Raw genomic sequence first — 18299 nt, forward strand, 5'->3', positions numbered from 1 at the left:
GACATGATAATCATTTGGTCCCAAATCCCTCATCAAAGCCACCCATAACTTCTGCCTCACCATCGACAACTCCACTCTGTCCCCCCCTCCCCCTACATCCGCAACCTTGGAGTCTTTTTCGACAGCAACCTCTCATTTGAACATCACATCAAACAGATTACCAACTGGCCCTTTCCACCTCAAAAACATAGCCCACCTTTGCCCATCCCTCTCCTTCTCTGCTACTGAAAGTCTGATCCATGCTTTCATCTCATCCCACATTGACTACTGCAATAGCATTCTTTATGGCACAACATTCAAACCCCTCAATAAACTCCAGTACATCCAGAATTCTGCCGCTCGTCTGCTCACCCACACCCACTCCCGTGACCACATCACCCCAGAGGCCCACCAAACTAGGCCCCCGTAGCGGCCTGATCATTTATTTTTTGAAAATAGCCTAATGGTTTCAGTTTCTGTATGGTCGATGCTAGAATGGATCATCCAGAGGGACATGAGAAGTGATGATTGATTGGGTTCAGGGGTTGGGTTTAGGCATGTGGAGTGATGATTGGTTCTGGTTATTGTCAGAGGTGGGGTTAGGGGTCCCTCCAGCCGATCCATTCTAGCATCAACCTTTCTGTATTATTCATTGTGATGATCTAGCTATTTCTAGTGGATCACTGTCTTTGTGCTTCATAGCACCATATATCTATATCTATATATATATATTTATATATCTATCTATCTATCTAAACACAGCATGGACAAGCCCATCTTTATTAGTCACAGATGACCACCATAATAACGCATGCAGGTGCCCACACACACACACACACACACACACACACACACACACACACACACACACACACACACACACACACACACACAGAGGCGCCGTAAAATGTGCTCCACATTTCTCCCATGCCGGGTCGTCATCGTCTTCGGGGCAGGCCAGGAGGGGGCAGGAGGGGGCAGGCCAGGAGGGGGCAGGCCAGGAGGGGGCAGGCCAGGAGGGGGCAGGAGGGGGCAGGCCAGGAGGGGGCAGGCCAGGAGGGGGCAGGCCAGGAGGGGGCAGGCCAGGAGGGGGCAGGAGGGGGCAGGCCAGGAGGGGGCAGGCCAGGAGGGGGCAGGAGGGGGCAGGCCAGGAGGGGGCAGGAGGGGGCAGGCCAGGAGGGGGCAGGCCAGGAGGGGGCAGGAGGGGGTAGGCCAGGAGGGGGCAGGCCAGGAGGAGGCAGGCCAGGAGGGGGCAGGCCAGGAGGGGGCAGGCCAGGAGGGGGCAGGAGGGGGCAGGCCAGGAGGGGGCAGGCCAGGAGGGGGCAGGAGGGGGTAGGCCAGGAGGGGGCAGGCCAGGAGGAGGCAGGCCAGGAGGGGGCAGGCCAGGAGGGGGCAGGCCAGGAGGGGGCAGGAGGGGGTAGGCCAGGAGGGGGCAGGCCAGGAGGAGGCAGGCCAGGAGGGGGCAGGCCAGGAGGGGGCAGGCCAGGAGGAGGCAGGCCAGGAGGGGGCAGGCCAGGAGGGGGCAGGCCAGGAGGAGGCAGGCCAGGAGGGGGTAGGCCAGGAGGAGGCAGGCCAGGAGGGGGTAGGCCAGGAGGGGGCAGGCCAGGAGGAGGCAGGCCAGGAGGGGGCAGGAGGGGGTAGGCCAGGAGGGGGCAGGCCAGGAGGAGGCAGGCCAAGAGGAGGCAGGCCAGGAGGGGGCAGGCCAGGAGGGGGCAGGCCAGGAGCTGTGGGCAGCTTTCATTGCAGCGCCCGGGGAGGCGGGGACCAACTTCCTCTCAGCCATTGCTGGTCAGGCGACGATCTTCTGCATGTTTTTAGTGGGGGTCCATATTGATGAAGAAAGGCCCTTTTCACAAGATAACCCCCTGGGCACTATAGGCAGTAATGACATGGGGCGGGGGGGGGACACACGCCCACAGTGACCCAGACGGGAATCGAACCCAGGATCTTCTTGCTGTGAGGTCACAATGCTACCACCGTGCCCCCGGGCTTGATGTTGGTTTCATGCATTATTTGGGTCGTCTTGGGCTACTTCCTTTTGTATTTATTTACTATTATTATTGAATCCAGATCTCTTGGAATGAACAAAAACCAGCTAGAATATAGCAATAATAATCCAGTGCTGCTTCACATTTGACCTGACCAGGATCCTTTGGGCCTATTTCAGTTCATTGTATAGTTATGATTTTGTTTGCAACTTTATTTCCTATCTAGTTGCAAATATATGCAGTTTGACACCTGATGAAGGGCCACTAGTTCAGAAATATTAGTAATAATTAAAATGTGTTTTGGATCATAGTGTTGCAGCTTCCAGGCCTTTTCTCCTCTATAGGACGAGGCCTGATCATTGTCAGCTTCAGCGATAAGCACTGCTTTGAATTGAATAGTTCTTTGGCTATGGGTGTCCTCCTCCTTGTTTTCTAGGTGTTAGATACCACACAGTCAACTAACAGCACCTGTAAAACAGCAATGTTCATTGAATGTTCTTTCTGTCTCTAGTTGTCTCTCTCTCTCTCTCTCTCTCTCTCTCTCTCTCTCTCTCTCTCTCTCTCTCTCTCTCTCTCTCTCTCTCTCTCTCTCTCCTCTCTCTCTCTCTCTCTCTCTCTCTCTCTCTCTCTCTCTCTCTCTCGATCTTCGCTTTCATACCATTGTGCCACGGTCCAGTTGAAGGAAGCAACTTATTTTGTTCAGAGATGTGTGAAAGTTGTACGACATGAGCTTGTATGTCAGGATTGGTTGTTTAGCTCTGAAACACTAGAAGCCTCCAACATCTCTCCATCTGAATTCCTAAGTGGTGGGGGATATCCCATAATGAGCATACTGTACATATTTCACTCTGCAAAGCAACAAAGTAACCTTTGCTTCAGACAATGTACCAACAATGAATGACGCTGATGCATGTGGAACTATTGAAGATGCTTTCATACGACATCATTAGGTCTTGTTCCCAGATCAGATGGCTTTCCAGTATCTTGAAACAGAAGAACTGACAAACAGGTGCAGTCGTATTTCTCTTTGGCACAAGCCATCTTTTCTATCCCCTCACTTTCCCCTCAGAGTGGATCTTTCCCCTCAGAGTGGATCTTTCCCCTCAGAGTGGATCTTTCCCTCAGAGTGGATCTTTCCCCTCAGAGTGGATCTTTCCCTCCTCAGAGTGGATCTTTACCTCAGAGTGGATCTTTCCCTCCTCAGAGTGGATCTTTCCCTCAGAGTGGATCTTTCCCTCAGTGGATATTTTCCCTCAGAGTGGATCTTTCCCTCAGAGTGGATATTTTCCTCAGTGGATCTTTCCCTCAGAGTGGATCTTTCCCTCAGTGGATCTTTTCCCTCAGAGTGGATCTTTCCCTCAGAGTGGATCTTTCCCTCAGAGTGGATCTTTCCCTTAACTTAACTTAACTTAACTTAACTTAACTTAACTTATCTTTCCATGACCCAGCAAAGTTGCTTGCCTGAGTGTATAATAGTGTAATTGTGCTCAAGCCTCAGATACTAGGGACACCGTTACACAGGTTGGATAAATAGCAAGCAGAATATGTGCAGCAAAATCGAGACATTGTAATTGGTTTGGCAAATGGACGGTATATTGTAGGTGTCCAATGCATGTACCTTGAGAATACATCTAAAACAGTGAATACAGAACAGAAGACATGAAATCCCAGGACTTGAGGACAATAGGCTGCATTTATAAAGATACACTGAACTATTGTGTCATAGCTTTGTTGCGTCTTCTACAGCGGTGGAAACCTGTCTTTTCTAAGGTCAAAGGTTACTCTTAGCAGAGCTCTTTATTCCCACAAGGGTTTGAATGAATGGAAAATCAAGATGTTTTGGATGTATTCTTTGGTGCTTCTAAGGTGGCTGTTTGAACTTTCTTCAGGCTCAAAGCCAGCTTGGTCTGTTCTTTCATTTGTAGCATGTCGATTGCCTTCACTGTCTCAATGGAGACAAAAGCCTCTCCAGTGGAAGAGAGATTGCGACGTGCCCTGTTGTCCACACCGCCCCCTGCTGGTGGGGAAAACCTTCTGGCTCTTCATGCACCTCACTCAAATACTGTTTGCGCTTGGGCCTCCTCCCACCCTACCTTTCCCCCCCCCCCCTCTCTTGGTGTTCCTGAAGCGACTGTGCATTGCACACGGGCGGTGAGGTCTTTGGGTTTAAAGAAATGGATAGTGTTACATTTTGAACTGACTGAGCATGCTCTGTGGAGACCTTCTGACTGAGCATGCTCTGTGGAGACCTTCTGACTGAGCATGCTCTGTGGAGACCTTCTGAAGAGAGAGACCGACAGAGGGAGCTACCGGGTCACATGACCAGCGAGGTGAATGTGCATGCGGGGGAAAGAAAGGAAAAGAGGAACAATCTGTTCGAGACTCGCGCTCTCTCGCTCTCTCTCTCTCAAACACCCACTCTCTCTCTCTCTCTCACACACACACACACACACACACACACACACACACACACACACACACACACTGCCTCTCGTGACGCTTTCTCCTTCTCAATGGAGGCCATGAGAAGAAAGCAGGTATGATGCTTCCTGCAGGCACACAACCACCACAGGGAAAGACATGTTAGCCTGCCTCTTTACCCTTGGTTGGTTTTGAATGCTCTTCTAAGGAGATGCATAGCCTTGGGTCTGGGTTCCAATGTATTTTGGTCGTTTTCTATTAAAATTAGAAACTGGTGTGAAGCCCTGCTGTCTTCTCGTGGTGGTTTCTTAGTTTGTAAGATGTGCTTGCTTGGATTACTGCTGCTTTTGTAGCTGATCTGAAGAGATTCTCTGGGCTAGCTCTGGCTGTGCCCAGTGACCACAGTGCTGCTGTATCCCCGCTAACACGCAGTGACACTGGACTGATTGAGTCTAGCATCTAGGATCCTGTTGTTGGAGAGCTCTTTGTTAGCTTAGCTCAGTCTTTTGTTTAAGGGGCTCAACAACAGCTGTATTTAAAGCAAAACAAATGATATCATTCATGATCTAGGAGGAGGAGCCTGACCTCCTGGACACTTGGAACCTAACCTACTAACAGATTCTCTAACCCCTTTTTTCATTTTCCTATCCACCTCTCCCTCTTCCTTCCTCTCTGATCTCTCCATTCTATACTGCCTCAACATATCCGCCCTGAAACGTAATGAGGTCTCTTGGGACCGGATGGACAACCTAGGCTGTGCAGAGACATACTGTATTCTGGTCAGGAATAAACGGATTGAAACATGGGAACACAGGACTACAATGAGTGATGATCAGTCCTAAATGTTAGCATGTTAGCCTGTAGCTCTGTTTGTAGCAGGAGCAGCTTCCTCAGTGAAGGCCAGTCATCTTCTGTGTGACACTTTGTCTTGTAGTGTCACTGTGCACTGTTAAACATCAGATGAGTAAACAATTGACCCATTCCTCCTTATATAGTGCTGAGATATTTAAGAAGAACTTCAGTTTATTTCTGTGAGGCTGTGGTGAATTTTGCTCTTCTTCTCTCTTTGTGTGGGCTTTTATCAATCACACAATAGCTACTGGTTGTGTCATGATGTGTTGGTGTTTGTGGTGGCTTACGTAGCTTTGATACTAGCCGTTTCAGGCCTATGCAGTGCTTCTAAAGATGGGTTAAGTCACTGCTTACTTGCAGGCCTCACATAGCATGTACACACCATGCCGTGGGGTCCCACAGTCATCAGGACAGTGGATCACAAATAGCCTGAGTTGGGATGATGTAGTCATTAGATATGCCTGTAGCTGTAGGCACACTGACATGACCGCCATTAACATTTATATTTTCCTTTTCTAAGAATGAATAGCTAATTTGCCGTCTCAAAGCCCAGGTTTATATCTGGAAAGCACAATCTGCATGGGGCCTGTTCATTGTTGAAGCGATGGTCTCTTCTGTTAACATCTTGACATTCTGTTTTATAGGGTGCTATTTTTAAGGCTCTTGATCACATGTCATAGGCTTGGATCTACATTGGATGTGTTTTCAGCAGCATCCATGAGGCTCCTGAGCCTACATTCCCCATCTAGTGGGAAACTGCTGCAATGGGCACACGGTGTCACTCAGTAAACAATCTGCTTACGAAATGGCGGAGATCTGCAGACAGCCTTCTCTCTCTCCCCTCCCCCACCTTTTCTTTCTCCATTGCGTGTGTGTGTGTGTTCCCATTTCAGCCACTAGGGGGAGGGCTGAGGGCATGTGTTTCTCACTGGCTCTCCTAAATCCATGAAAGAAAGAACTGAAGGACTCTTCGCTCCAGTCTTACATGCGCTGACTGACTAGATTCCGTGAGCTCATTCACCGTAGAGCCTTGCCGTCTGCTAGATGTTCTGTATGAGAAACGTCTCAGTTCCTGTGCTCACAGAAGCTCTTGGTCTGACAGACATTAGTTTGCTGTTGGAGTCTCTGAGCTGGAGACGGGCCCTGCACATGATCCCAGTGAGTCTCTGAGCTGGAGACAGGCCCTGCACATGATCCCACTGAGTCTCTGAGCTGGAGACAGGCCCTGCACATGATCCCAGTGAGTCTCTGAGCTGGAGACAGGCCCTGCACATGATCCCAGTGAGTCTCTGAGCTGGAGACGGGCCCTGCACATGATCCCAGTGAGTCTCTGAGCTGGAGACAGGCCCTGCACATGATCCCAGTGAGTCTCTGAGCTGGAGACAGGCCCTGCACATGATCCCAGTGAGTCTCTGAGCTGGAGACAGGCCCTGCACATGATCCGAGTGGGAGTTTGGTCTGGAACTGGTTGAAACAAGTGAACCTAATGCAAACGAGTGTCTCTGACTCTACCAGCTCTTTTGATCTGTTACTCGGGCTGGTTTGGAGAAATAGTTTCCTCTGCTTCCTTGACAGAAGACATGCAATAGTGTCGACTCACTAGATGTGATGTAGGAACAAGAAACCCCCTGACCTCCCAAATGACTTTATTATAATCATGTGCCTCAGGCAAGTGTGTCTATCTATTCAGTTTCCTTCCAGGCTCAGGCTGAGGAGACATGACCTCTTTCTGTACTTGCTATGCTGATCTTGAAGGACAAACGGCGTGGACATGGATCCACAAGGTCCACTCTCCCTTCACTTCTGATCTGGCAAGTTGCCATGGTGTTATGGCCGTGTGGAAGGGGGCTCATGCATGAGGGGTGGCATTGGAGGAAATGGCAGCGGAAAGATAGTGATGGCGGTTAAAGCAAGGCTAACTTAGTTGTCCCTAGAAAATGAAAGGAACACGAACGTGTGTGAGCGTTTAGATTGTGTTGAGTTGCTCACAGGATCGAGACAAAGAGATGGGCCTCGCTGGTAGTTAGAGAGAGAAAGGCTTGTGGTGGTGTGACAGCACTGGGTGGTGTGACAGCACTGGGTGGTGTGACAGCACTGGGTGGTGTGACAGCACTGGATGGATGTGAAGAGGGGAGAGACGACGGTGTATTTCCTGGTGATAGCGAGGAGCCATTTCGACTGCTTCCTCCTCTGAGATGTAAAGACGGTCTGAAAAGAGAATCCAAGTACATGGGGGTGGCCTTCATTGTGTCTCGGCCTTCTCTTTGTGTTGGATTCTGAGTGAAGGCACGTTACTGAAACACATCAGTGCTTTATCATGTCTTTTGTTCCAAATAAAGCTGTTTGAAATGTCACCTACATTCACCATGCGTGGAGTTTTATACCTTTTTACATATCAAATATCATTTTCCTGTGTATTTTCACTAATGTGTCCTTTTTCCATCAGCCCACTGGTCTTAAGGGCAGTGTGTGTCAGGGCGACTCCACAACGAAAGAAGCCATGGATTCGTCGAGCAATGGAGAGGAGAGAGCAGGTATTAGTCAAAATATCCATTTTTCATCTTCATTTCATTTTATTTCATTTTCCCTGTTTTTTTTTTAATTCAAGAATTTAATTATAACTAGAACGGGCTAAATTTGCTGAAGCAAATTTGATTGTGCTTGCTCCCCCGTGACGCTCCGCCCCCCTTGCACCACCCCTGCCTTAGACCCCGGCCTCCCATCCAGTATCAATACAGCCCCAATCGGCAATGTGTAGCTAGGACGTGTTTAGGCCGTTGCAAGGGTGTATTAACTGGATGCTATGGTGTTTTCGGCTCATCGGTATAGGGCATTCGTAGATCGTTGCTAGGGTGTACTAAGTAGTTGTGTGCGGGAAATGGGCGGGCCTTTGTGAGTACAAGCGGGAGGAGCCAAGGAAACCAGGGCAGAAAGAATTTTGATCGTAGAAGCTATGGTTCCAAACTTACAAACCAAAACGTAAAGAGGGCAGCTATAGCGCCACCGTGAGGTCAATTGGTATAATTTTTTAGGCCAGATTAGAAGAGTACTCTATGAACCTATGTACCCAATTTGGGAACAGTCGCTCTTACAGTTTGTGAGATACAGCTACTGAATGCTGCTATAGCGCCCCCTATAGGCGAAATGACACCATTTTATTTTTATCAGCTCAGAGTACATATGTGCATACCTGGACCAAGTTTGGTTCGGATCGGACAATGTGGTCCGGAGTTATGGCGGTTTTTGTGAAGTAGGCCCCACCCACCCCCGCCCCCTACAGGCCAAATGACACTTTCTTTTCTGAAATCAGCTCAGAAGTGTCAAGTGTCAATACAAGAAGGAAGGCTGGCCATAATTCCAATCAATCAGCACTTCCTGCCGCCCTTCAAAATAAACCAATTTAGAAGGTACAGGTTCTGAATGCTGCTATAGCGCCCCCTAGAGGCGAAATGACAAAATATTTGTCGTATAGGCTCAGAGTACATCCGTCCACACCTGTACCAAGTTTGGTTAGCATCGGACGATCTTTGTGAAATAGGCCCCACCCACAGAACTTTGGAAGTCGATTATATCGCAACGGTGCGGAATTTCAAAAATACGCAAAATAAGTTTTGTGCGGGACAGTCCACACACGCTCTGTGATGTGGTTTGGTGAAGATCGGGCAAAATTTGAAGGAGAAATAGCGAAACAACGCTTTTCGACAAAATTCAAAATGGCGGAAAATCTAGTTAGACGGAAATGGGCGGGGCCTATATCAGCAGATGCGGAATGACCCAAGGAATCCAGGGAAAAAATAATTTTGAATGTAGCCCTTACGGTTCAAAAGTTATGGACCAAAACGTAAGGACGGCTGTTATAGCGCCACCATCTGGTCAAATAGTGGAATTTTCCCGCACAGAGTAAAAGGTGACTCTGTAAACCTACCTACAAAGTTTGGTAATAGCAGGTCATACGGTGTCTGAGCTAGAGCTAATTTAATGCCAACGATTTCGAAACCCCATTCAAGTGAATGGGGAAAAAAATCGTACGTTAACGCCAATATCGCGAAAACCGGCGAACAAAACCCTTAGCAATCCAAATGCACACGATTCCTCAATGAGCCGCACGTTTTGATGTCTCCCATGTCTGTGTAGTGTGAAAACTGTAGGAGAAATGGTGAAGCAAACTTTTGACCAGAAGAAAACAGAATAATAAATAAATAAATAAAATTAAGTATGAGAGATTCTAAGATTGTGCTTGCCTATCTGCAAGCACAATAATTACAATAATGGCATGTTTACATTTGACGTTTGCTTATGTTTTATAGGCACAGACAAAGAGGCAGCTGCCAGACTGGCGCCTTCCCCTGGAGCAGAGGCAATGCTAAACGGCACCGAATTTGATGACACACGACACAAGAGCCCCGCGCACGCGCACAGCTCTCAGCAGGCGGGCAGTGACACCTTCTTGTTGCTCAATGAGATGAACGGCATGTCGGAGACGGAACCACCGCATGCTTCTGTCACCGGAAGCAACGGCTTGCTCCTCAGTAAGCAGCAGCAGGAAGCTGGTGCAGCGTGGTCCGGATCGGGCGTGGCCCCACACAGGACTAACTGGTTGCCTTCGGGCTCCATGGCGGCGGGACATGCAGACACATCCGTCCCGTCACAGAGTTTGGGTGCGTTAAGGACTGAGCCCAGTGCAGGGACCACGTTGGGACAGGGGACATTGGACACTAAAAACGGCACAGCTCCCTTTCCTGTCCCTTCGCCACCCATCACAATACACAGAGCACGCAAGACCATGTCCAGGCCTGCTGTCAGCCTGGCGCAAAAGGTAACCAAAAGCCCCATAACACAAGGTAACCAAAAGCCCCAAACACCTAGACTTGGAAGTAAATCTAATCGACGGAGAGAGATTCTAAGGAGCTCACGACGTAGTAGGACGACAACTAATGATTATTTTCGTTGTCGATTAAATGACGATTATTTGGTCTCTATTGGTCTCTAAAATGTCAGAAAATGGTGAACAATGTCGATCATCAGCGTTTTCCCAAAGCCTAATATGATGTCCTCAAATATTTTGTTTTGCCCACAACCCAAATATATTCAGTTTCCTGTCATAGAGGAGTACAGAAAGGAGAAAATATTCACATTTAAGAAGCTGGAATCAGAGAATTTGACTTTTTTTTTTGTCTGAAACCAATTAACCGTTTATCAAAATAGTTGGTGATTAATTGTAATTGTTGACAACTAATCGATTAATTGCTGCAGCTCTATCACATAGTAACATAATGATCATAAGGCTTTTGGTTCTTGTCATCTACAGCTTCTTAACAAGGAACTAAGAGAAGCAAAAATGGAGAGAACGGAGAGTCATGTTGCACCTGAGGCGCACAAAGCCCCAGAGCAGCCCGCTCCACAGAACCAGCTACCTCAGAGCCCTTCCAATATGCCAGCTTCAGCACAAGCAGCTCCAACAGCCCCACCAGCACCTCCAGCTCCAGCTCCAGCTCCAGCTCCAGCTCCAGCTCCAGCCAAGCTCCAGATAGGTTAGACAGCATTGAATCCAGTGACAAAATATACAAACGCAAACTGACCTGCAGTAGTAAAGGTTACCTGACAGATGCCCGAGGGAAAGGTGACTTTGTTCTTGGCTTTTAGGAACTACTCAGTAGATTGGAACATGTTCTCAGCTCACCGTCCTCTTGTCTCTGTTGTACCCGTCTTGTGCTTTAGCCTCTTACACAGGGTTGTTGTCATCCCGTAAAAAGAAGAGGAAGATGGGAATCTACAGCCTGGTTCCCAGGAAGAAACCCAAAGTTCTTAAGCAGCGGACCATGCTGGAAATGTTTAAGGAACTACAAGACTCGACCAAGAGCCCACAGGTCTTTGCTCCTCCCATTTAAGCAAACAAACAAACAACACACATGAGATAATGTCCAACACCTCATATTGGAACAAGGAACAAATCAAACTCACTTTATTTGCCAAGTACAATACATGTACGTTAGGGTTAACCCTAACCGTAACCGTACCAAGTACAATACATGTACGTTAGGGTTAACCCTAACTCTAACCGTACCAAGTACAATACATGTACGTTAGGGTTAACCCTAACTCTAACCGTACCAAGTACAATACATGTACGTTAGGGTTAACCCTAACTCTAACCGTACCAAGTACAATACATGTACGTTAGGGTTAACCCTAACTCTAACCGTACCAAGTACAATACATGTACGTTAGGGTTAACCCTAACCGTAACCGTACCAAGTACAATACATGTACGTTAGGGTTAACCCTAACTCTAACCGTACCAAGTACAATACATGTATGTTAGGGTTAACCCTAACTCTAACCGTACCAAGTACAATACATGTATGTTAGGGTTAACCCTAACCGTAACCGTACCAAGTACAATACATGTACGTTAGGGTTAACCCTAACTCTAACCGTACCAAGTACAATACATGTACGTTAGGGTTAACCCTAACTCTAACCGTACCAAGTACAATACATGTACGTTAGGGTTAACCCTAACCGTAACCGTACCAAGTACAATACATGTACGTTAGGGTTAACCCTAACTCTAACCGTACCAAGTACAATACATGTATGTTAGGGTTAACCCTAACCCTAACCGTACCAAGTACAATACATGTACGTTAGGGTTAACCCTAACTCTAACCGTACCAAGTACAATACATGTACGTTAGGGTTAACCCTAACTCTAACCGTACCAAGTACAATACATGTATGTTAGGGTTAACCCTAACCCTAACCGTACCAAGTACAATACATGTACGTTAGGGTTAACCCTAACTCTAACCGTACCAAGTACAATACATGTACGTTAGGGTTAACCCTAACTCTAACCGTACCAAGTACAATACATGTATGTTAGGGTTAACCCTAACCGTACCAAGTACAATACATGTACGTTAGGGTTAACCCTAACCCTAACCGTACCAAGTACAATACATGTATGTTAGGGTTAACCCTAACCCTAACCGTACCAAGTACAATACATGTACGTTAGGGTTAACCCTAACCCTAACCGTACCAAGTACAATACATGTACGTTAGGGTTAACCCTAACCCTAACCGTACCAAGTACAATACATGTACGTTAGGGTTAACCCTAACCCTAACCGTACCAAGTACAATACATGTACGTTAGGGTTAACCCTAACCCTAACCGTACCAAGTACAATACATGTACGTTAGGGTTAACCCTAACCCTAACCGTACCAAGTACAATACATGTACGTTAGGGTTAACCCTAACCCTAACCGTACCAAGTACAATACATGTATGTTAGGGTTAACCCTAACCGTACCAAGTACAATACATGTACGTTAGGGTTAACCCTAACTCTAACCGTACCAAGTACAATACATGTATGTTAGGGTTAACCCTAACCCTAACCGTACCAAGTACAATACATGTACGTTAGGGTTAACCCTAACTCTAACCGTACCAAGTACAATACATGTACGTTAGGGTTAACCCTAACTCTAACCGTACCAAGTACAATACATGTATGTTAGGGTTAACCCTAACCCTAACCGTACCAAGTACAATACATGTACGTTAGGGTTAACCCTAACTCTAACCGTACCAAGTACAATACATGTACGTTAGGGTTAACCCTAACTCTAACCGTACCAAGTACAATACATGTATGTTAGGGTTAACCCTAACCGTACCAAGTACAATACATGTACGTTAGGGTTAACCCTAACCGTAACCGTACCAAGTACAATACATGTACGTTAGGGTTAACCCTAACCCTAACCGTACCAAGTACAATACATGTACGTTAGGGTTAACCCTAACTCTAACCGTACCAAGTACAATACATGTATGTTAGGGTTAACCCTAACCCTAACCGTACCAAGTACAATACATGTACGTTAGGGTTAACCCTAACTCTAACCGTACCAAGTACAATACATGTACGTTAGGGTTAACCCTAACCCTAACCGTACCAAGTACAATACATGTACGTTAGGGTTAACCCTAACTCTAACCGTACCAAGTACAATACACATTACGGGAATGCCTCTTGGTGGCATTGGTGCAGATTCAGAGACAACTAACAAAGTAACAGATACTGGCACATAAGGGTACAGGGAGAGTCCAAGACATGCTATGGACTTTAGACTATCATTCAGTCTCTCACCTTTTATCCAGCATTCAAACACTGTTGTAAATTCTTCAGGCGTTATGGCTTAGGGTTATTGGTCATTGGTGAGACTTAATTGCTTGTGATTAGAGATGTAAACAGTTAACCGAAAGTCAGTTAACTGCCGTTAAGAACGTAACCGGTTAAAATTAATTAACTGCAATTAACCGTTTTGCCCGACTTCAATCTCTCCAGAGCTTTCACTGCGTTATACCTCCAGTCCATCCAGTCAATCCCCTCCCCTCCCATTTCAGAAAACTCCCGACAGCATGACCCTCCCTATTCTGCCTTTGATTGGCTTACTAACCTAAACTAACCAATCGTCACTCCTCATGCCTAAACCTAACCCATTCAAAGGAAGAGTTGGGCGGTTCTAGCAGTGCAAGGAACCAACAAAGAAGGATAAGACGTGTCTGTCATATGGCGGCGTTAATTAACCGGTTAATTGTCGGCAATGTCTGGCAACTAACGGTTGAGGGAAATACATGAAATTCCCATCCCTACTTGTAATGTTGTTGGATATCTAAGCATATCATTACACTCATTGTAGTTTGCCTAATTATCCCAAATGTAATTCATAAAGTGGTGTCATGTCATGTACAATATGTTCATGGATTGTTATAATCACCTCCACTCTCTTCTCATCTCATAGGCCAAACCGGTCACAAATATCAACGGTGAGAGAGTGGAGAATGCGTCTGAGGAGGACGAATCGGAGGAGCTGGAGGAGTCAGAGGAAGAGGAGAGGCAGCAGCAGCAGCTTACAGAGGAACGTGTCGGTGCTTCCCAGGAAACAACTAGAACATCTCAGTCCTTCTCTCAGGTTGGAACAAACAACATTTTCTTTCCATTTTGTCCTGCCAATTCTACACAGAGTAAAGGCCGTCACACACCAAGAACAACGCCAATAAACGGCACCAACTTCCAAGGTGAATTTTGACCAACCTCACTATTCACAGCAACAGATGTCTGAAGCGAATTTCTGAAAAATCGACCTTCGTCTGAAAAAATAAAAGCCACAATATCGCTCAGCGAAACTTCACCGATGCATTGACTCCATATAGATTCGAAAAATACTTTTGACCTGCGAATTAATCACACACGCACACACACCAAAACATCCCCATTGTGTAAGGACCTTTACTCATGATACGATAGTATCACGATACTTGGCTATGATATCATGATACAGCGATTCTGTGGTAATTGATACATTGCAAGAAAGTTCAGATATGATGCATCGCGATATCTGTGAAACTGATGTACAACAAAATGCATAGTCTACATACTGCATAGTGCCTCTTTAACACACACTGACTGCAACTGGCCATGACTCCACGTGTGACGTTAAAATGTTTAAAGAAAGGATACAAAATGTCTCACTAAAATCTTATCATCACGATAGGGTGTCACAATGTGGTATCACGATATGGTGCTAGTGTATCGATAATGTATCGCAAGAGGATCACGATGGATATATATATATTTTTTGTCCCACCCCTAGCCAATTATGTGGTCGGCATCAAAGTCATGTGATCCTCACCTGTATGGAAAAAATAGAAAAATACCTGCACACTGGAGCAAAAAAAAAAAAAAAGAAAATTGCCTGATGAAGACCCCTGTGAGGGTCGAACGCTTGCTGCTGTAGCTGTTTAAATTAAATATATTGGAGCTGCTCCAGTGTGCAGGTATTTTTTATTTTTTATATATTGTGCCTCTGTACCCAGCACCTGGCCTAACTAAAGGTTGGATGTGCACGCAAACCTTCTATTGAACTGATCCTCACCTGTATGGTCAATAATCTTTCAATAATTGCAGTCTTCTCTCATACACGGTGCACAGTCAAAACAGAATGAGAAGTGTCACTGCAGTGCAGACTGTGATTATGAATTTTATCCAGCAGCTTCACTCCTGAATACCATTTTAAGCCAGAAGCTACTATGATACCATCATAGCAAAACAAATGAGAATGCCAGCGGTCTCTGCCTGCTTGTCATTGGTTACATCCTCCAATTTGAGGAATTGCACTCAGTTTCACACTCCCGTCACTAACATAATGCAATACTTGAGACATTTGAACTACATTACTAACACCAGTTGTGTTAGAAATGCCATAAAAATAAGATAAAAAGGTACCGGTATATATATTAGGGCTGTGAATCTTCACTGGCCTCACGATTCGATTCGATTACGATTCAGAGAGCTTCGATTTGATTACGATTATCGATGCATCTCGATGCATCTTCAATAGATGCATCACTTTTTTCCCCAATACATGATTTATTGTTTCTCACTTTCTTTTTTCTCACTATGTGGATACTTTTAAAATACCGTAAAAGTGCATTTGGAATTGCATTGTATTATGATCCAAATAAACAACTGCATGTACTTACATTATATTATATTCGATTACGGTATATAAAAAAAAAAAAAAAGTTGAATAATCGATTTTTGACATTTGTGAATCGATGCAGAATCGTGCACGTCTGCATCGCGATGCATCTTATAATCGATTATTTTTGACACCCCTAATATATATATATTTTACTGTAGTCTGCATAACATCATAACAACTCGCTTGAGGTGGAAAGTTTTTTGACAATGGGTGATTGCACCCTCTTTTTATTTAAGACATGTCTACATTCAGGAAGCCCATTTATTTTCTTCAACCCAACTGATGGAAATGGACATTATTAACTTAATTTTTATTTAATTACATTTTCAAATGTTGGAAATTATGTGTACCTATTTTTCCATTGCATGTCAGTGGACCGGGGGGTGGTGGAGCTGGGCTTGTTACATGTTGGTGATTGAAGCTTGTTGTGTTCTTTGGTGGAGCTGGGAGATGAGCAGGAGTCTGAAGAGTCAGGAGATGAAGAGGGGGAAGAGGAGGGCACCGAGTCAGACTTGGTAAGATCCATTCACCCCCTGGCAATCATCAAAATAGTTGGAATAGTTTCCATTCCAAAATAAGATATCCACCAGTTCAACAGAAAAGTTGAACCTATAATTGCATGATGATTAACAGAAAATCTCATGATGGTGAGTAATTTAAGGCCTTGTTTGACTTTTTACATATTGGAATTGTGTAATGATGAACTTGAACTATTTGTCAAATTTATTTTATTTGTATTCATTCATTTATGATTATGATTATTATTATTCCCCCACACACACACAAATAGATGTTCGTTGGGGAATTAACTCTAAATGTGGTGCTGTGGTATTATGCTTTGACAGAACCATCCAAGCCTAATGACATTAATCAAGCATGTGTTAGATCAAAATAATCCAATCTCACACGGACTTGTCTTGAATTGAGACTGAACTGGGATTGCAGCTAACAGTGTAAACAAAGGTGGTCTCTCCTCTTAACAAATAGGTTGCTGTCCATTATTCAAATCACTGTAAATGTAATTCTCTACCTTATTGAAATCACTTGTATAATTTAAATATCATTCTCTACCTTAGAGCTCAGAATCCAGTGTGAAGAAGAAGTTGAAAAAGAAAATAAAGGGAGACAGTGCCTGGCTCAGGCCGTCCAGGAAACGCAAAAGGAAGACAAAGGTCAAAGGTAATCATTGCCCCCCTCCCCTTCTGCATCATCCAGCAAGAATAATTGGCTTATGGCGCATTTCGACCGCCGGTATCGGCAGCTCGGCTCTGCCCAGCTCTACTCACCTCTTTTGGTTTTCCACAGGCCAAATAGCGGGCTGAGTCTATAGTTTTTTTAGTACCACCTCTGTCGTGGCTCCAGGCCTGGTTGAGCAGGTAACAGAAGGTGACGTGAAGCACTGCAGATTACTGATTGGTCAGAGAGAATCACTCACATATGAAGCTTATCATCTTGTGTGTATCTCCTGTTATTTTCAGCAGTCTTTTGTCTTGCTGCCTTCAGCCTCTGGTGAAATAAAATCCATCTCCTTGCTCAGCCTTAACTCATTGAGTGCCAGCCACTTTTGGAGAACGACGCTCCCAGTGCCAGAGTTTCAGAGCGTTTTCAGTGATTTCTCGAGGCCCACAGAATATTGTGTGATATTACTATGTAAACACCGAACACGCAAAAAGAACAAGGAGACTCTATTGTATCATCAGCAAAAAAAAGTTTATTGATACCATTTTCCGTTCTTTAGTTATGAGCCGGAGAAGATAGGTTGTTTTCAGCGTTTTCAGGCATTTCAAATTATAAGCTGAGTTATTCAGCCTTTTGTGAAATGAAGCATTTCAAGCACATTCACTGACTCTAGCTAATATTTTCTGATGTAGTGACGTGGTGTAGTTGTGTCCTGCCCTGCGTGCCCCACCCCCTCTCCCCCCCTCAGCTGAAAACTCCTCCCCACACTAGTAACACACAGCCTCACGCACCCAGCGTCTATTTTCGGAGTGCTTTTTGTGCGCCGCCTCCCAGGCAGTGCAACATGGAAAAGCCACACGCGGACTGCAGGGAAAGGTTTGGCTTTTCAGTGTCGGCTGCTGCTTTTCTAGCGGCTAATCGTGTGGAGAAACTATGCTGACAGACAGACAGAGGCAGAAGGGCTCAGTTGTGTGCGCGGATTGACTGTGTTCGCAGGCACCGTCAGTTGCAGCCAGAACAATCTACATGGCTCTGGGCTGCAGCATGAGCGCTTTCTCTTTGATCACGGGGCTTTCTCAGGCTGTCATTGGCACTCAATGAGCTAAATGGGTGACTATACTATAAATACTAAACGTGATTTAGCGGGTTCCTTTTATCAGTTTGACTTGAAACAATGTCACAGGCTGGGAAAGGGTCTGATCTAATGTAAACAAGCAAAACATGAAAGTACGTCCGAGTACGTCTTTGGCACAGAACGCCATTGTAAAAAGTACGTCCGAGTACGTCTTTGGCAGAGAATGAGTTAACAACGCGG

At 45.7% G+C, this 18299-nt stretch overlaps 1 protein-coding gene across 1 annotated transcript in view; it reads left to right on the plus strand.

Moving 5' to 3' along the window:
- The window catches only part of ehmt1b (euchromatic histone-lysine N-methyltransferase 1b), a 61732-nt gene that overhangs the window by 8806 nt on the left and 34627 nt on the right, over window positions 1-18299 (plus strand). Inside the window, exons 2-8 of the mRNA XM_083638510.1 lie at window positions 7687-7774; window positions 9548-10056; window positions 10549-10771; window positions 10959-11107; window positions 14063-14233; window positions 16249-16320; window positions 16882-16984. Coding sequence (XP_083494636.1) covers window positions 7741-7774; window positions 9548-10056; window positions 10549-10771; window positions 10959-11107; window positions 14063-14233; window positions 16249-16320; window positions 16882-16984 — 1261 coding nt within the window. The 5' untranslated portion in view covers window positions 7687-7740. The remainder of the gene's footprint in view (window positions 1-7686; window positions 7775-9547; window positions 10057-10548; window positions 10772-10958; window positions 11108-14062; window positions 14234-16248; window positions 16321-16881; window positions 16985-18299) is intronic.

The sequence above is a fragment of the Poromitra crassiceps genome (assembly GCF_964638095.1).
Source record: "Poromitra crassiceps genome assembly, chromosome: 6".
NCBI classification, from domain to species: Eukaryota; Metazoa; Chordata; class Actinopteri; order Beryciformes; family Melamphaidae; genus Poromitra; species Poromitra crassiceps.